The following is an 18,270-nucleotide window of genomic DNA, read 5'->3' on the forward strand; positions in this document are numbered from 1 at the left end:
CTTCTCCTCTTCTTTCTTTTGCAGTACTGGGTAATGGACCCAGGGTCTTTGCACTGAACTACATCCCAGCCATTTTTAAAATTTTGTTTTGAGACAGGGACTTGCTAAGTCACTAAGTTGCCCAGACTACACTCACATTTGGGATCTTCCTACCTCAGCCTCCCAGACTGCTAGAATTATAGCTGTGCACCACCATAAGCTTTTATCTAGAAGGGGCAGGTAAACTGGTAGGGAGGGCGGAAGTGACACAGAGATGGAGAAGTGTACTGCAATTGTCCCCATGTGTTCAGTTTCCCTTTCCATGGATTTAGTTACCTGTGGTCAACCAAGACCTGAAGATATGAAATGGAAAATTCTAAAAACGAACAATTTATAAGTTTTAAATTTTACACTGCTGTGAGTAGTATGATGAAATTTCAAATTGTCCTACATCAAAATGAGGCAGATGGTCCTCCTCCTGGCCTATAGTCAGAAGGCCAATAGCTTCCTAACCTGAGGTCACACTGCTGATGCCATTCACCTCATTGTATCTTGTCATCTAGGCACTGTGTCATCTCACATCATCACAGGAAGGATGAGTCCAGTATCATAGGACACTCAAAGAGATAGAGGCAGAGACAGACCACATTCATAGAATTTGTACCACAACGTATGATTAACTTTATCATTAATGATTATTATTAACCTCTTACTATACTTCATTTATAAACTAAACTGTATCATAGTACTATGGTTTAAATATGAAATGTCGCTGTAATTTAGCTCAGTGGTTCGGTGGCCTGCCTTGCAAGCGCAAGGACCCGAGTTCAATCCCCGGTACCAAAAAAAAAGCTCTTAAATATGAAATGTCCCCCACAGGCTCACGTATTGAGGGCTTGGTGTCCAGTGCAACAGTGTTCAGAGATGGAGCCTAGAGAGGTGACCGCAATATAAGTGTGTTAACCTAGTTCACGGTTTCATGGGCCATTAGGAGGTGGGGCCCAGTTGGAGAAAGTAAGTCACCAGAGAGTGTGCCTTTGAAGGATATGACTTGTTCCCTTCCCCTTTGTTTCTTTCTCTGGCTCTTTGCATCTCTCTCTACTTCCTGGTGCCATGAGGTGAGCGGCTTCCCTCTGCCCCACCCTTCTGCCATGATGTTTCCGCCTTGCCACAGGCATAAAAGGAATGAAGCCAGCTCACTATGCATGAAGACTGTGAGGCAAAACAAAATTTTCCCTTTTTAGGTTGTCTTTCTCAGGTATTTTTCCCCCACAGTGATGAGAAGCTAACATACTTAGGTATGTGTAAGCAAAAGCATAGTACTGTATATAATGCATTCAACCCTACCTGAGGTTTCAGGCATCCACTGAGGGCTTGGAATGTGTCCTCATATAAGGAGGGACTTCTGTATTGAGCCAGCTGCCATCATGGGAAACTGCAGTTTAATTTCCTAAGGGAAACCCAAAACAAACATATGCCTCAGAATTACCCCACTCCAATATGGGAGGAATAGAGATATTTATACACCAACCCTCTGGAGTTAGTGGTTCATATTAATTTCTTTGTTCATATTAATTTCTGATCACTTTTATGATGCCCTATTCTGGGAAGAGCTATCTTCCTCAGTTCTGGGAAGAAAGAACTTTCTGATGATGGATGCAATACTGGCAATGGAAATACATGTTACAGGGAATTGGGTGGGACCTCACCCACAGGGTAGGTTGCAGGTTTGCTGACTTCTGTCACAGAAAAAGAATTTTCAAGATGTGTCAGGGAGAGGCATACAGAGGTTTATTAGGCAGAAAGAACTTTACACCCAGAGGAGGGTGCAGGTGTTTGTAGAGTGAGACGCACTGTAGCCTGGGTTGTGGTTTTTATGTGATATTGGGGTATCTTCAAGATGAACAATCTAGGATAGGGGTCCCCAATCCCTGGGCCATGGACTGGTACTGGTCAACAGCTGCACAGCAGGCAGTGAGAGGCAGGTGAGGAAACTGCTTCCCATCGCTCGCGTTACTGCCTGAACTCCACCTCCTGTCAGATCAGTGGTGGCATTAGATTCTCATAGGACCTTGAGCCCAACTGTCAACTTCACACTCAAGGGATTGAGGTTGTGTGCTCCTTTGAATCTTCCCAAAACCATTCCCTTCTACACCTGTCTGTGGAAAAATTGTCTCCACCAAACCAATCCTTGGCACCAGAATGGCTGGGGATCACTGGTCTAGGATACGTATTTCTACTGCCTGTCAGGCCACCCATTCAGTGGGCCAGATTAGAATGCAAGCCATTCGAACATGTTTGAACTTTAGAAATCTTTTGTCCACATAATAGTTCTGCTTCTTAGATGATGGAAGTCTGTAAGAGAAACAGCAGTTTACAGAGTGAAAAACACAGACTAGGGCCCAGTTTACGGGCTTACTGTACCTCAAAGACCCTTAGGAATTTTTTTGGAAGTGTGTTTCCTGGAATGGAAAAAGGCATTGTAACCTTGGGTAACTTTTGTGTCCAGAAGCTGCAGTGTTTCTTTAAAAATATAATTTTAAAATTATTATTTCCCTTGTCTCCTTTCTACCTATCTTTATTTCCTCTATTCTAACTCAACATTCTTGACTTCCAATACCAAAGATGTGTGGAGTTTTTCCTCACACTAAGCAACTTCCTACTGGAAACCAACTGGGTATCCTGCAATTCAACACTGACAATCACTGCCTGGGGTTAGTGCAGACCTGTAGGTGAGGGGCCCCATCCCATAGGACGATTGCTTACCCCAACACAGGGAATCCCTGGGTTACACACACTCCTGGCTAACTAGTGCTGTGGGTGAATGTCCCACTAAAGCTCATGTGGTAGAAGACTTGTCCTCAGGACGACACTATAGGGCAGTATGGTGGAACCGGTAGAACCTGTAGGCGGTGGGGCCCATGTGAGGTCCTCTAGGTCACTGGAGTTGCGCCCTCAGAAGGGATCTTGAGACCCAGGCCTCTTCCTCTTCCTCCCTTCTGCTTCCTGGCTGGTGCTGTTCTGCTGCACACTCCCACCCTAATGTGCTGACCACGCCAGAGGCCCAAAGGAAAGGGACTGCCTGAACTTGGACAGGAGACTCCAGAGCTCTGAGATAAATCAACTTTCTGTGTTTGCAACTGCTGCCTCTGGCATTTCATGGTAGGGTCAAAAAGCAAAAGAAGCAAGAGGCCATCTTGAGGAAACATACACATTAATATAGGAAAGGTATCACATTTCTGAACATGTTTGGTTCAAGGCCATGCATCACATATTTTAAAAACGGATGGGAATGACTCTGGACAGAATGAACAAATTTTAACGTAGTTCACCTGCAAGAATCTATCAGAGTGACTTGGTGAGTCCGGCTGGTTCTTTGTAAGTTTCCCTGGAGGATCTTTGCTAAAACAAAAACAAACTTCCAGGGAGCCTTAGCAGTCATTTTAAAGGGGCAGCCTCCCCATCTGGCACAAGTAATTGCGCGTGGACACAGCTGCCCAGTGGCTGACGATTGCAGGCGTTATCTCATTGACTCCTCCCTCCCTCCCTCCCTAGAATAGGCACCATTATTTTCATTTTACAAACGAGAAAACAAAAAAGATAATACTAGCTATCTGGGAATTCTTTTCCAGAAGGGTGTTATATAAGCGCTCAATAAAAGTTGTGCCGATGATAATTTATTTGGAAGGTAATAGCATACTGCTTCTGGCAGGTTTTTTTTTTTTATTCCACAATTCATTGCCCAACAAAGTGCTTTGCATACGGAATATGCTCAACCAATGAATGGTGTGCTCTACTGGATTGAGCCCTCCCTTGCTGAATTGCACATACAAGATTGTATTTTCCAAACCAAGAAGTCCTGCTTTATGAGTTCATTTATCTGAAAGATCTTGTCAAAGACAAAACTCAGGGGACAATTAAGGAGATGACTTTACAAGGACTATTGCACTAGGGAGAGCCTTCCAGATGGCAGGATCCAAGTGTGGCAGTGAGGTGGTTTGCTTTAGAGGTGTACAGGGAGGTGTAGGAGAGGGCAGGCCGTGTACAGTGAGATTGTTTTGCAAGCAGAGGAAGTCTCAGTCAGATGAGAAGGATGCGTTTATCTAAGTGCCTGGTTTGGGGAGGGGCAATTCTCATCTTTAATGTTGGAGGTCTTCTGCGGCCTTGTTAAAGATAAACACAGGAATGAGGACAGGTGCACAGAGTCTTACCTAAAACAGTGGGAGGATTGGTTTCTGTAACACCTCACTTCCAGGAACACAAAAGGATAGGGAAATGTTGGAAAATAAAAGGATGAGGGAGTTTTTCACTGTGGCTGTTTTCCAGGATCACTAGGTCAGCTAAATTCAAAACACTGATCTTCTCAGTCTCTTGAAAATTTAACTTCATTTTATTGCCTATTAAACCTCACTTTTGAAAACAAAACAAGTCTCCTATCCCTCTTGCCCCTCCACTGCAGACACAGCAAAAGCAATCTTTTCAAATGCATCTCTGGCATCCTCTGCTGTCTTCCCAAGCTTTCAAATAAAGATCAAAGTCCTTAGCAAGATCTCTGGGCCCCACCTGAGCTGGCTCCTGACTGGTCTCTGGTCTTATCTCAGAGCCTCTGTCCTTTCTCTGGGGGACACTCCAACTTCATTGCTCTTTCTAGAATATTCCATGCTTTCTTTTGCCTTGGACCTTTGTCTAAATTGTCCTTTCTGCCTCAAAACTCTCTACCCTCCTGATCTCAAACCCTGCCTCCATAAAGTCCTCAAACTTTGCTGATTACTTCCTAATTCTTCATTCTGTAGCACAAGTTCCTTTGTTAAAAGCCCTTGAAGACCAAAATTCTTTTCCTTTAGAGCAGTACCAACAGAAATATAATATAACACTATTATAGTCAGGGTCTGCCAGGGATCAGATTTAATACAGGACACATAAGTTATAGGATTATTTTTTTCCTGTACCAGAAATCAAACTCAGAACCTTGAATTTACCAGGCAGGGCAGGGCCACTGAGCTGCATCCCCACCCCCTATTTGTAGGATTATTTTATAATATTCACCCAACATAATGTAAGCCACATATTTTATATTAAATTTTCCTATTGGCTTATTTTAAAAAGTAAAGAAAAAAGTGATTTTTTTGTCTTAAATTTTTTTCTATTTTTAATTGTAGTATAATACACATAGCAGAGTTTCATTATGACAATTTCAAAACATGTGGTTCATTCGCACCCTTGTGGAATGAATCTCCAGAATTTTCAGTATCTTTTTTTCTGATGTAATATGAAACTCCATACTCACCGAACAATAACTTCCCAGCTCCCTCCAGCCCCTGGCAACCACCACTGTATGATATGTGATTTAAAACTACAGCGATTGTTTACATTAAAAAATTATTCCAGTAAAAGACACATTGCCATTATCCTCCATCACAATGCTCCTCCTATCTTTAAACACATGCGTATCCGGTCCTTCTTGTCGCTTTCAGAAGCAGTTCTGGAGGCCTCTTCTGTGAGCGTCTTCCATTCTGCTGTGCTGGCTGCCTCACTGTTCTACACTGACTCAAAATATCTACTCTTCATGGTCGTTTTTACTTCAGCAAAGAGAAAAAGGCACACAGCGCCAGAGCTGGTGAATAAGGTGAATGAGGATGCACGGTGATGCTTTCTTTGACGAGTCTGCTTTTTCTGCTGGATGGCACTGGGCAACAGCATTCACTGCATGTTGGAACATACCTCATTTATTACAGAGACACTCATGAAAGAGGACTTCTGGAACAGCTTCAGGAAGCGGCAAGTGTGTTTGAAGTGAGGGAGAGTATTTTGAGGAAGATTAATGCTGATGTGTCTTTTAGCGTAGTAAATCTTTAAAATGTAAATATTCATCATATATTCTGTTCACACTTTATATAGTCTTATGAGTTGTGACTTTCTAAGATACTTCTATGTATTACCTAATTTAATCCTCCCAATAACCTACTCTATTAAGTCCACTTTTAATGTACAAAAAGTCTGAGCTCAGCTATAATGGTTCAAGAGAGAACAACTGAAAGAGAGGGCTGGGACTGTGAACTAGGCCCTCTACTTTTTTTTACCTCTTTGAATTATGGCTGAGTTTGTCTGTAAAGCACACCTTGGTTCCCAGCTGGCTTCTCAACTCACTGGAGAGGATGCATGTTTTTCTTTTCTTTTTATTTATTTATATTTATCTATTTATTTTTGTTTTGTTTTTTGAGACAGGGTCTCACTATGTAGTCCAAGCTGGCCTTGAACTCAAGATGATCCTCCTGCCTCAGCCTCCTGAATGCTGAGATTGCAGATGTGTGTTATTGCTCTCCAGCAGCACATTCTCTTTTTTTTTGGTACCAGGGAGGGATCAAACTCAGGACCTTGCACTTGCAAGGCAGGCAGTAGCAGTGGCACCACTGAGCTAAATTCCAGGCCATAGCACACTCTTTTCTTAGATATGCAAATTCATTCATTGGTCAGGGGACCCAGGCCCGGAATCCATTTTGCTCCCTTCAGATGACTTAGTACATTTTGTGGGGCATGGTAGTTGCATGCCCGTATTCTCAGCACTCAGAAGGCTGAGGCATAAGAAGTGCGAGTTTGTGGTGAGCCTGGGTTACATAGTGAGATCCTGTCTCAAACAAAACACACTGTAATGGCTTACATCTAAAACAGGCACTGAAGCCTCACAAGTGTGGAAAGTGGTTGGATTACAGTGCAGGGGACTACAGCTGATTTGCTGTAGGAGGTGGGGTCTGGTGGGAAGAGGCAGTTCTGGAAGTCCTCTTTCATGAGTGCCTGTATAATAAATGAGGTATGACCAAGAATACAGTGACTGCTACTGCCCAGGGCCATCCAATGGAAAGGCAGCCTCTTCAGAGCATCACAGTTCATCTTCGTTCACCTTACGTACCACACTGGGGTGGGACCGAAGGGTATGTTCTTCCTGGCCCCTCCCTTTTCTCTGCTTCCGGGCCACCATGAAGTAAGCAGCTTTGCTCCGCTGAGCCCCTCTGCCACGCCACTATGCCCTGGAGCCAGATGATCTTGGACTAATCATGAGCCAAAAATGAACCTCTCTTTAAGTTGTAGGTGTCTGGTGCTGTGCATTGTGTCCCCGGGAGGAGAAAGGGACTAAGACATAAACAGAGGCCTTTGTGAATCTAGCCTGCTGGCTCAAGACTTCATGGCATCCCTGGGAGGGCAACTGCCTCCCCCTCATTTCCTAGTTATTGTGGAACGCCTCTTCATGGTGCCAGAGTTCTGATAGCAAACACCCACTCTGATCCTCAGGAAATCCAAACCAGTCTGACATTTCGGAGGAGGGATTGTTTAGTGTTTCTCTCTCTGCACAAAATTTGGAACACTTCCAGAGAAAGGACCTAGGCTGTTAGAGGAACCCTAATGTGAAGGCTTTTGTTAAATGTAGGACCAGATTTGTAAATCAAAAAATTCTCCCTCAGCCAGATAGAAACAATAGCTCCCATATGCTAGTGCCTATCGCAGACTAGAAATTGTGCAAAGGTTTCACAGCCAATTTCATCATCTCTCTTTTTTAAATAAAAAATTATTGAGATATAATTTGTATATCATACTGTTCATCCTTTAAAAATGTATAAATGACTGTTTTCTGTATATTCACAAGGAGATCTCACCACCACTGCTATCTCGTTCTGGAGCATTCCTATCAAACAAAAGAGAAATTCCACCCAGTGAACTGTCATTCCTCATTCTCTGCCTCCCCAAGCCTTGGTTAAACACGAATGTATTTTCTGTCTCCATAGATGTGCCTATTCTGGGTATTTCATATACCTATATATGTGTGTTGTATTTATTTACTTTTTGAAACGGTCTCGGTATGTTACCCTGACCGACTGCCAATTTTGTAGCTTAAGTGGTCCTCCTCCTTTAACCTCTGGAGTGGCTGGCACACAACACTGTGCACAGCTTGGGCCTTTCTTATACATGGAACAGTACAGTGTGTGGCCTTTCATGCCTGGCTTTTTTACTTAGTATAATATTATGAAGGGTCATCCATGTGTAAGTACTTTTTCCTTTCCTCGACCTTACTCAGTACAGGGCATTAACCACAGAGGTGCTCTACCACCGAGCTACAGCCCCAGCCCTTTCAAACATTTTTTTAAAATTTTGAGACTAGGACTCACTAGATTGCCTGGGCTGGACTTGAACTTGCAATCCTCCTATCTAAACTTCTCAAGTAGCTGGTATCACAAGTATGAGCTTCTAGGCTCAGCACTTTATTCTAATGATTTGGTATTTTTCTGTTGCACAAATATACCACATTTTATTTGTGTACTCATTATAAATGGAATTTTTTCTTTTTTTGTTTTGTTTTGATTTGTTTTTTGCTGGGGTTTTGCTGTGTAGTTAAGGATGGCCTTGAACTCACTATGAGGCCCAGGCAGGCCTTGAACTCACAGTGATCATCCTGCCTCAGTGTCTGGAATGCTGGAATTACAGGAAAGTGCCACCACACTCCATGTATGGCTTCCATCATCTTTTAATCTTCATCCTAACCCTAAATGTGTGTATTGTTCTAGTGGATCCAGTAAGTGAACAAATCTTCCCAAGAAATTATTGACCGAATTAAAAAATCCCACATATATGGGGGACAGGGGTTCATGCCTATAGTCTTAGCTGAGGAGAAAGGATCACTTGTCCTCGTGAGTTCAAGACCAGGTTGGACAATATGGAGAGACACCAATTTCCAAAAACATTAGAATAAAAAATAACCAAAGTAACGACCCAATTAACAACAACAATAACAAAGGGCCAGTGACCAGTGCTGGTTTTCATGTGGGAAAAGAGCAGGAATTCTGCATTTTTGGTTTTTTTCTCCCCAAATCCACCCCAGCCTCAATCAAATGAGAATACCCTGAAGCACCAATCCATCTTTTTGTTGAGGACAGATATATTTCAACCAAGAAAATTATTGGCATTTGTGGTGGATTAACTAATGGTCAATTTGGAACGCCCAGCTGAACTGAATCAGCATGGTTCTGGGCATGGAAGACCCACCTGAGGATTGTTGCCAACAGCATAAAAAGACAACTGGAGGAGAATATTCTTGGCTGTTGATTTTCTAGGAGGAGCTTGCCATGGCTGGTTTTTGTGAGGCAAACTTGGCTGTTCTCCTTGCCTGAGGAGCTCTGGGCCTCGCCATCACTGAGAAGGGCTGGTGTCTTCTGATCTTCAACTTGAGCATTGCTTCCTGGCTCCAGTGTAGATCCCTCAGCTTGGTGGCACAAGTTGGCTCAGGTTTTCTAACTTCCACCCCTGGCCTTTGGGCCTTCCTGGTGCAGATCCTTGAATGTGGACTTGCATGAGGCATTGCTGTGGACTCTAAGACTCTGGCTGGACTTATAGAGGATAGGATATTGCCTGGGACCCTCAGCTGGATCCTTCAGGTCTCTGGTGTGTGGACACATCTCTCCCCACTCCTCTGCACTTGCCCTTGTGGGTGACTATTACCCAATAATACTATAAATTATGTGTCCTGTACTAAATCTATTCCCTTTCAGACCCTGACTACAATAGCATTATCTTATGTTCTCAGTCCTTGATGAACTCTTAAGAGGTTTTCTGGGACTTCCCATAGCCCACAAGAATCCTGCCGAGGAGTACAGTTGGTTAAGCATTCCAGCCTCCAGCCCTGACTAGATTCAAATATCCCATCTGGCAGTTAATAAGAGTGTCACTTTGGGCAGAGCTTCCAGATGGTTATTACAAAATGGGACTATTAGCCAGGTGTGGTGGTGCACACCTACAATCCCAGCACTCTGGGAGACTGAGGCAGGAGGATTCCAAATTTGAGCCCAGTTTATGAAATTGAGCGATTTAGTGAGACCCTGTGTCAAAATAAAAAATGCTGGGGTTGCAGCTTGTTGCAAAGATCCTGGGTTCAATCGTCAGTACTTATATAAAAAAAGATAAAGTAATTATACCTTCACAGTTATTCTAAAGCTGCTGTGAGGAGCAATCAAGTGTTTAGGACAGTGACTGTCACTGCAGACACAATCACATTGACCCTATTGGAGTGAGGGGGCACCTTTGTGCCGTTAAGCCCCCACCCCCAATTCCACACGCGTTCTTCCTCTTCCCTAACCATCGCCCAATCCACCCTCCACTCTCTTCTGGGTAACTTTTGATTCAGGCCTCATCCCCTTTCCCTAGTGCTGCTGGGGATCCCTGCCCAGTGTGGCTCACGGTAGGGCAGCTCCTGAGCCACATCCTCTATTCTCACGTCGCGTTTTAAAGGCCACGTCCTTCTTCACTAAGGGCGCTCTTGAAAGCATCCTGCCTGTTCCTTCATTATTTTACAGCAGTCCGTAATTGTCTATTTGTTCTAATTAATCAATCTGTTGACCAGGAACCTTGTTTATCTTGCTTTCTGTTATAGCCTTGATACCAGTCATCTAGGATCATGGCAAGCATTCATCAAACACTGATGGAAAAGTGTGACCCTTTCCTGAACTCCGTTCAGAAAGGGAGAGTGACCTTTCCAAAAACCACAGGTTAGCAGCATAGTTAATCCTAAATCTCCTTTTTCTTTTTTGATGGTAGTAGGCATTGAATCCAGGGTCCCACACAAGGTAGGCAAACAGTCTACCACTGAGCCACACCCCAGCCCAGAATCCCTACTCCCCTTCCCATCTCATTGCCAATTCTGTCATCAAACCCGGAGCATTCTATCACTGAACGACATCTCCTGCTCTTCTCATTTATTTATTAAATGCTGAAATAGCGTCTTGCTAAAATTGCTCAGGCAGGACTAGAATGTGTGACCCTTCTGCCTCAGCCTTCCTAAATGCTGAGATTATAAATCTGTGCCTCCGCGCGCAGCTCAGGGTCCTACTTCTAACCTAGGACTCCATCACTCGAACTAGCAAGAATTTTCCTAAACTGCTCAACAGATTTTTGAGGGCCAGGTAAAGTTCCACGAAGGGAGTAGGATGGAGTGGGGGAAAGTGGTCTGGCTTGGCTCCTTCTCTCTGGACACTGATATGGGCATACTGTGAAGTGAAGGATTAGCGCAATAACGAAGGGGAAGGAAGGCTACAGGGATCAAACCAGCGAGAAGACAACCAGTTTAAACGGTTAGGACAGTAGAGAACAGAAGGCGCTGGCAGACCCTGCGCAGGCGCAAAGAGCGCGCCAGGCTGTTTCGTTCTGCGCCCCGCTCCCTCCCGCGGGAGTTGCAGGGCTCTTAAAAGGTCAGCAGACTCGACGCCGTGCGGGTCACGTGACGGGAGGCGGGGTGCTGACGCCCCGCGCAGGCGCAGCTCCTGGGTGGCGGGTCAGCTGATCCGAGGTGTGGTTTCGCCGGTTTTAGGCCGGTCCTTTGGTTCTGTGAGCCGCAGCAGCCATGGCCAGCCAGTCGCAGGGAATCCAGCAGCTGCTGCAGGCCGAGAAGCGGGCCGCGGAGAAGGTGTCCGAGGCCCGCAAGCGTGAGTTTCGAGGCGGCCAGGCGTGGCGTGAGGCTGAGGAAGGCGTTAGGCCGCAGAGGTGGTAGGCTGAGAGATCCGAAAAAGTCCCGGGAGTCGGGGATTACGGTGGGCTGGCGGCTGACGTTTTAGGACGCGCTCTTCAGTTGAGGCTCTGGAAGGTTTCTGGGTCGTCTGGGAGCCGCGTGGTGGGCTAAGTCGGGTTCTTCTTGGGGTCTGGGAGCCGTGTGAAATGGGCCATCCAAACGGATCTCTTTCTCTCCTCCCACTTGATGGGTTTAAAGGCTCCAGGCCCATTGAAGGGGCCGCCATCCAGTGTCGTTCAGGCTTGTGTTCTGGAGTCTATTCTTTCTTGTTCGTCCTGTAACAATCAGTCGACAGTGTTTTTGTGGCTTCTTCACTTTGTTCTCGACTGGCAGCGTCATAGTACGGGACAACTATTCTGAATCTCCTGTAGCAGCCTGACTCGTAATTCCTTTCACGTATATATTTTAAAGTGAGGGTAACAAGTGTCGGCACAGCGCTAGGTGCATCACCATTGTGGTATCCCACGTCCCAAAGAAGGAAATAGATATTGGATAGGCTAATTGTAGGCGAGTGGGAAGGCTGGAGTTGAGAAATACAAGATTGCTAAAGAATGGAACAGCTGGGTCTAATCTACCGCGAGGAGTGGAGGGAAACCAGTTTTAATCTCTCCTACAATCTGTTTTCCTCATTGTAGTCAGTAATCCCTATAAAATGCACCTATGATGTCTTGACCATCTTTACAACGTGTTGAGTGTCAGCAGAATAAAATTTAAATTCTTTTAGGAGGGAGGTTAGTAGGTTGAATCTAGGGGCACTCTACCTCTGCGCTCCATTTCTTTTAAAAAGTTTATTTTTATTTATTTAAACTTTGAGACAGGGTCTTGTTAGGTTTCCCCAGCAAGAGCCAAACTTGTGGATTCTCCTTTCTCAGTTTCCCTAAACGCTGGGATTATAGGTGGTTGCCATAGCACTTGGTCTCAGTGGGTTGGAGGAAGCTTTATTGCATCACTGTTTTCCGTTTTTTTTTTTTTTTTTTTTTTTTTTTTTGGTGGTATTGGATGTTGAACCCAGATCCTTTGCAGTGAGATAGTGAGATACACCCCTAGCTCTTTTTATTTTTTGAGACAGGGTCTTGCTAAACTGCCCAGAGTGGGCTTGAATTTGGCATCCTCCTGCCACAGCCTACCAGAGTTCTGGAATTACAGGCAAGTGCCACCACACCTGGTTTAGGTTTTTGTATTCTGCCTAATCTCATTTGTGTACTCCAGCCATACTGAATCATGATTTCCCAAAGGCAACTTCATTTATTTTCCCCTGTGAGACTTTGCATCCCATTTCTTTGGCTTGGAAGAACCTTTTCTTACATAACTTTTGTTGATTCTCTAATCGAGAATTTTTCAGACCTCAAGATTTAGGTAGTAGTTTTTCCAGGAAGCCTTTCCTCACTGATTATCCTGCCCTCAGACTAAGTATCCCACCTTAGTGCTTACTTCTGTTATTATAGTGCAGTAACCTGTGTCTCTATATAGGAAGTTAAGCTACTGGGAAGAGTTTTTTTTTTTTTTTTTTTTAATTTATATGCGCAGTTTTCCATCTGATGAGAAAGATGTTACTTTGTTGTACACGTGGGAAAATGAAGCTGAGGGATCTGATTTGACCAGACCCTGGGAATCAGCGTAGTTGTGGTTTAGAGGCCTCTTTTCCTATGCCAGGGTAAAATACCAGGAAATATTAACCTCAGTAATTTGTGGTGTTTCTTCTTGAATAAGACCTGTATCTTCAAGTAGATTTTAAGCATGGCTTGAGAAAGGTCATATTTAATGTTTCCTAGCAAAAGCATTCTTTGAAGGGGCTGGGTATGACAAGCCTTTTCTTTCTGCTCTGGTGACTAGAAGGTTCTCTCTTCTTTGTAGAATATTTCCAATCATGCCCTTGATACAGGAATTCCGGAATGATTTCTTAGAATTTGTCCAGAGATGATTCATCAATAGCAAGCTGTTGGGAGGGATGTGAGACTGGGAGAAGTGCAGCAACAGGTGCCTGGCACTGTAGTGAGAATGACTTGAATTCCTTGAAAGTCATGTTTCACACCTTTGTCTGCCTTGTCAAGCATAGTGCGGGGTCTCAAATATCTCAGGTAGCTGTTACTTTTTTGCTGAGTGAGTTTGTTTTAAAGGAATTATTAGCATATGACCAATGTACATTTCAGGGTTTTCAGTAGTTGAGAGCAGAAGTATTCAAAAGACATACAATTTGGAAAAAAATGTAATTATGGTTGACATGCCCATCAAGAATTGAGAAGAGGCAGTGCATGGTGTGGTAAGTGGTCAAATCTAAATTTTTCATGAAACCATTGCCTTGGACATTTAAGAAAAAAGATAGGCTTTGTGGTACATCAAAAAGGGCTGGCAGTACAGCTCTGTGTTGAGGCCCAGAGTTCAGTCCCAAGTATTGTCACAAAGTATGTTTATTTTATTGGCATGAAACAAAACACTGGCTCCCATTTGTAAGGCCCAAAAAAAATAAGGTTAGAAATGTTAGGGTGGAGCTCAGTGGTAGAGTGCTTGCTTAGCATATGCAAGACTGTGGGTTCAGTACTAAGCATTGCACAGAAACGCTGTGTGTGTGATTTTCTGTTTTATGTATTTTTGGTTTTCAGAAAAACCTGTCAAAATTAAACCTTGAAGATGTTTGTCGAAAGGCAGCAATGCTGTTGATTAATTCAGGGAGCTGGGACAGTTAGGAGTGACGTGATTTGAAATTGTGGAGGCTGTTGCAAAGGGTTTGCACTGAACATTGTTCCTTGTTGGTTGGACAATACCTTTGGCTTTGAAATACTGACAAAGAGTGAATAGGGGAGGATAATGTGAAAGATTGTGGTGCAAGTGGACCGAAGCCAAGAGCACTCAGCCAGAAACAGTAGTACAGTAAATAGATTTGCACAAGTAGACTTCAGGGTGGCTAGGGAGAGACCTGATGATTGTGTCAGACTAGCTGCACGGAATGTGGATGTCGATACAGGTTCAGAAACCTGTTCTTAATCCTAAGGTGGAATATTAAATTCAATTTCTTTTTCTCTTTTGCTCCAGTACTGGGAATTTAACCCAGGACTTTGTGCTCTACCACTGAGTTCCTCCAGCCCCCTTTAAAAAATTGCTCTGGCTGGCTTTGAACTTTTTAATCTTACCTCTACCTCCCAGGTGCTGGCTGGGATCACAGGCACGTACCGTCTTGCCTGGCTTAGATTTCATTTCATTCACCCACGTGTCAAAAGGACTGGGTAGCTGACATATAATAATGTGTAACAAAGTTTAGTTTTACATATAGCATGTCTTTTGCTGTGAATTACATGAATGCTTAGGTTGTTCATCTAGCCCCCCACCCCTTCTGTGGCGCTGCAGGAGATGGATCCCAGGGCCTGTGCCCGCTCTTCATTGTGCTACATCCGGGAGCTGCAGGCCTCCCCTTTCTGTGCTCCTGGAGTCTCTAAGAAGCTTGGTGAGCAGAGAGTCAAAGCAGGGTCTGTGTTGGCTGGCTGGACTTATGCTGGGTTTTCATGCAGGCTCTGCCACAGCCTAAAGCTATTCTTTCCAAGCTGTGTGTTAAACTCTTCTGGAAACCAGCCACATTCCCTCACCTCTCAGCTCTGCCTGTTCAGTATACCTCCCAGTCACCACTTTTTTTTCCTTGTCATAAGCATGGTTTTTAGTTTGCATTATTACATCATCTGTGTCATTAGTTACGTTTTAGGTTTATGTCCCTGGGGAGCACATTAATGCCCTTGCTGATCTCCTAAGCAGAACTCTAGTCAGCAGCAGCAGCAGCACAGTTAGGTGTGTTTGCTTCTTAAGGAGAGAAGTTCCCTAGATGGCTGTTTACATTGTATGTTGATTGTTTTTAAATTTTGAAACACTTTTGCTGAGTTGGGGAGCTGGCCTTGAACTTGTGATCCTCTTGCCTCAGACTGCAGAGTGCTGGGATTATAGCTTGTACCACCTTGCCTGTTTATGTTTAATAGGTGAGGTTGAGTGAATATTCTTGACATATTCCACAATTTTTTCTTCCTTTTTGTGGGCTTTAGCTACAAAGCCATGCCCTCTTTCCTGTGCTGCCCCCGATTAAATGGCCTGACACATGCTAAGCAAGTACTGTACCACTGAGCTACACACCGTGCCCTGGAAGACATTCTTTTTTATCACTCCTTACAGCCCATAGGAGGCAGAAACACCATTAGCTCCAAATTCCCTTTTAGTGTGTCTTAAATATTTTTCTTTATTGTTAAAATTCACCATCTTGGTGTCTGCTGGCTTTCTGCATGTCTTCTAACCACTTCCTGATGATAGCTCTCTCCTTTGAAAACAGGAAAGAACCGGAGGCTGAAGCAGGCCAAAGAAGAAGCTCAGGCTGAGATTGAACAGTACCGCCTGCAGAGGGAGAAAGAGTTCAAGGCCAAGGAAGCTGCGGTGGGCCCTGTTTGTTTTAAATATTGATTTAGTTTCCTGAGCACCCGCTCCCTCCCCTGACACACACACTCTAAAAGTATCCAGTACAGCTTAGAGATTCTGACTGGTGCAGTTTTAACAGTTGAGTTACTGCATTTTATTTATTAGATTTGACCACTGGGGACCAAACCTTGCATGCTAGCAAGTGCTGTACCACTGAGCTACATTCTCCCGTGGTTCTTGGTTATTCTGTGCTTTGTTGGAGGCTCAGGGTGGGTCTCTTTAAGATGGTCAGTTTTATTTGTTCATTACCAATATTGAGGCCTTGTCTCCATTTACTTGTTTAACATGGTACTACGCATAGCATAGTGCTGGGGGCTCAGCTGAGCACAGGAGGAGGTGGGGTCCTTGCCTTCGGGGAGCTTAGCTCACAGTCTAAGTAATGAAATACAGGTCATGCGCAACCACAACTGACAAGTGCTGTAATGGTCATAAACTTTGTTTGGTAAAGTGTGCAGAGAGGCGCTCAGCACCACTGTAGTTGCCACCATGCACAGTAATGTTACAGAAACAGATCTTAGGAATGCAGAGGGTACAGGGAAACTTCTGGAAAGGGGCAGGAAGGGAGAGGGGCTTCCTAGGGAAGAGAAGCGCTGTTCAAACTGGGTTATAATTCATTGGCTCATACAGTTAAAAACCTATGTGAAAGACAAAAGTTTATCTTGATCTGAAGCTTAAGTAATGCTCTCAGGACGCTTCTGTCTTGGACTCTGCCCTTGGTTTGATGTCCTGCAGTAGTTTCAGACACACATCCTCCCCGGCCCTGCTCTAGTGATCACTGGCACATACTTCCCTCCTAGTATAGAGTAGCGAACGTTTTGATCACCTTTGCACTGCAGGATCACCAAGCCTTTAAAACTTGCAGTGTTTCTCACCGGACCAGTTGGTACTGTAAGTTGTCAGACTGTGCACCAACACTCTCTGGTCAAGACAGCTGTTTCCTGTCTGTGCTGCAGTTGCCAGTGAAAATGGAGTCAGTGTTGCACTGTAAAGCGCGCACACTGAGGTTTTGTTTTCTAGCACTGTTCCTTGGTAACATCTTCGGTTTTGAGACAGCTAATTGGGCCTTGGCATACAGTTTATATTCCTAGAACAGAGGTGACAGGGCTTTTTCCTCCCATTCCTGGGGGTTGTAAACTGAAAAATTTGAGGTAGCAGCTGAGCTCTTAGGAAATGCCCCGGGTGGTCCTGTGTTACATACAGTGAAGGCATAGTGTGAAGAACCCTCTCAACCTTTGATCTCAAGACTCAAATTTGAATTTTTGCATGTTCACATTGCTCTTGGAGTCCATCTGGTTTCTAATCTATGAAATGTGGAGTGACAGCTTCACAGCTCTCCTGAGGAACAGATAACACACAAGACTGCATTGAAAACTAACAAGTTTCCGAATCCGAAAGGATGTTAGCTTACATGAGTGTGTGTGTTCATATTAATAAAATGAGGCATGAGTAGCTTAGGTAGTGAAAAACACGAAAAGTTATGTCTTCCAGAATTTGATTAGTCAAATTCTGGTAAGGTAGGTATAGTAGTTAACCAAAGCCAGCCAAACCTAAAACGATAGAAGGTAAAAAGAAATTCATGAGTCAATGTGTGTTAATTTGTGAATGGAAACTGAATAGTAAAGATATATATGCAGTAAAAAGTTCAAGCAAAAAAGAGCATCAGTGAATAGTTCCCTCTCACCTAGACTGGCCGTTCTCTTCAGAGCCAGTCAGTGTTTCCTATGTATTCTTTCTGAAGGAACATATATCTTATATTTATAATACTGGTGAATCTGTTGAGCTAAAAAGAGTTAAAATATTAACCATTAATGATGAAACTCCTTGTATGTTTCTATTAAATTGTATCTTTCTTGATTTTTTTTTTTTTTTTATGGGGACTGTACCGGGGAACTCTGGACCTTCCTATTGAACTACATCCTCAGCTCTTTTTAAAATTTTCCATTTTGAGACAGGGTTCTTACCAAGTCACTAAATTTCCTAGGTTGGGTTTGAATTTGCAGTCTTCCTGCCTCAGCCACCCAGAGTGCTGGAATAGAAGTATTTGATTTTTTGTTTTCTTATAAACACAATATACAGTATCTTCTCACTTTTAAAATCACTCCAAAAAATACCAATAATAATACACTAATATTGTTCAGTATTTTGCCAGCTACCTCCCTTAGACTGCATATTTTAGTTCATATTATGTTGCTGAGCATTTTTTTTTTTTTTTAAGGTACTGGGGATTGAACCCAAGACCCTGCACTGAGCTACATCCTAGCCCTTTCTTTTCTTCCTTTTTTTTTTTTTTTTTTTTTTTG

The 18,270-nt window shown here is 43.7% G+C and overlaps 1 protein-coding gene and 1 long non-coding RNA gene across 2 annotated transcripts in view; one reads left to right on the forward strand and one right to left on the reverse strand.

The window, feature by feature from the left end:
• The window catches only part of LOC104872986, a 10,462-nt gene extending 1,086 nt beyond the window's left edge, over positions 1-9,376 (reverse strand). The window contains exons 1-2 of the long non-coding RNA XR_783330.2: positions 9,013-9,376; positions 1,327-1,429 (exon numbers count right to left, since the gene is read on the reverse strand). This is a non-coding gene — a long non-coding RNA (uncharacterized LOC104872986). The remainder of the gene's footprint in view (positions 1-1,326; positions 1,430-9,012) is intronic.
• A 1,881-nt stretch (positions 9,377-11,257) lies between these two features.
• Atp6v1g1 (ATPase H+ transporting V1 subunit G1) overlaps positions 11,258-18,270 on the forward strand; it is an 8,358-nt gene continuing 1,345 nt past the window's right edge. Inside the window, exons 1-2 of the mRNA XM_010639437.3 lie at positions 11,258-11,441; positions 15,828-15,928. Coding sequence (XP_010637739.1) covers positions 11,360-11,441; positions 15,828-15,928 — 183 coding nt within the window. The 5' untranslated portion in view covers positions 11,258-11,359. The remainder of the gene's footprint in view (positions 11,442-15,827; positions 15,929-18,270) is intronic.

This window comes from Fukomys damarensis, unplaced genomic scaffold (genome assembly GCF_012274545.1).
Source record: "Fukomys damarensis isolate Sample0158 unplaced genomic scaffold, DMR_v1.0_HiC HiC_scaffold_36, whole genome shotgun sequence".
NCBI classification, from domain to species: Eukaryota; Metazoa; Chordata; class Mammalia; order Rodentia; family Bathyergidae; genus Fukomys; species Fukomys damarensis.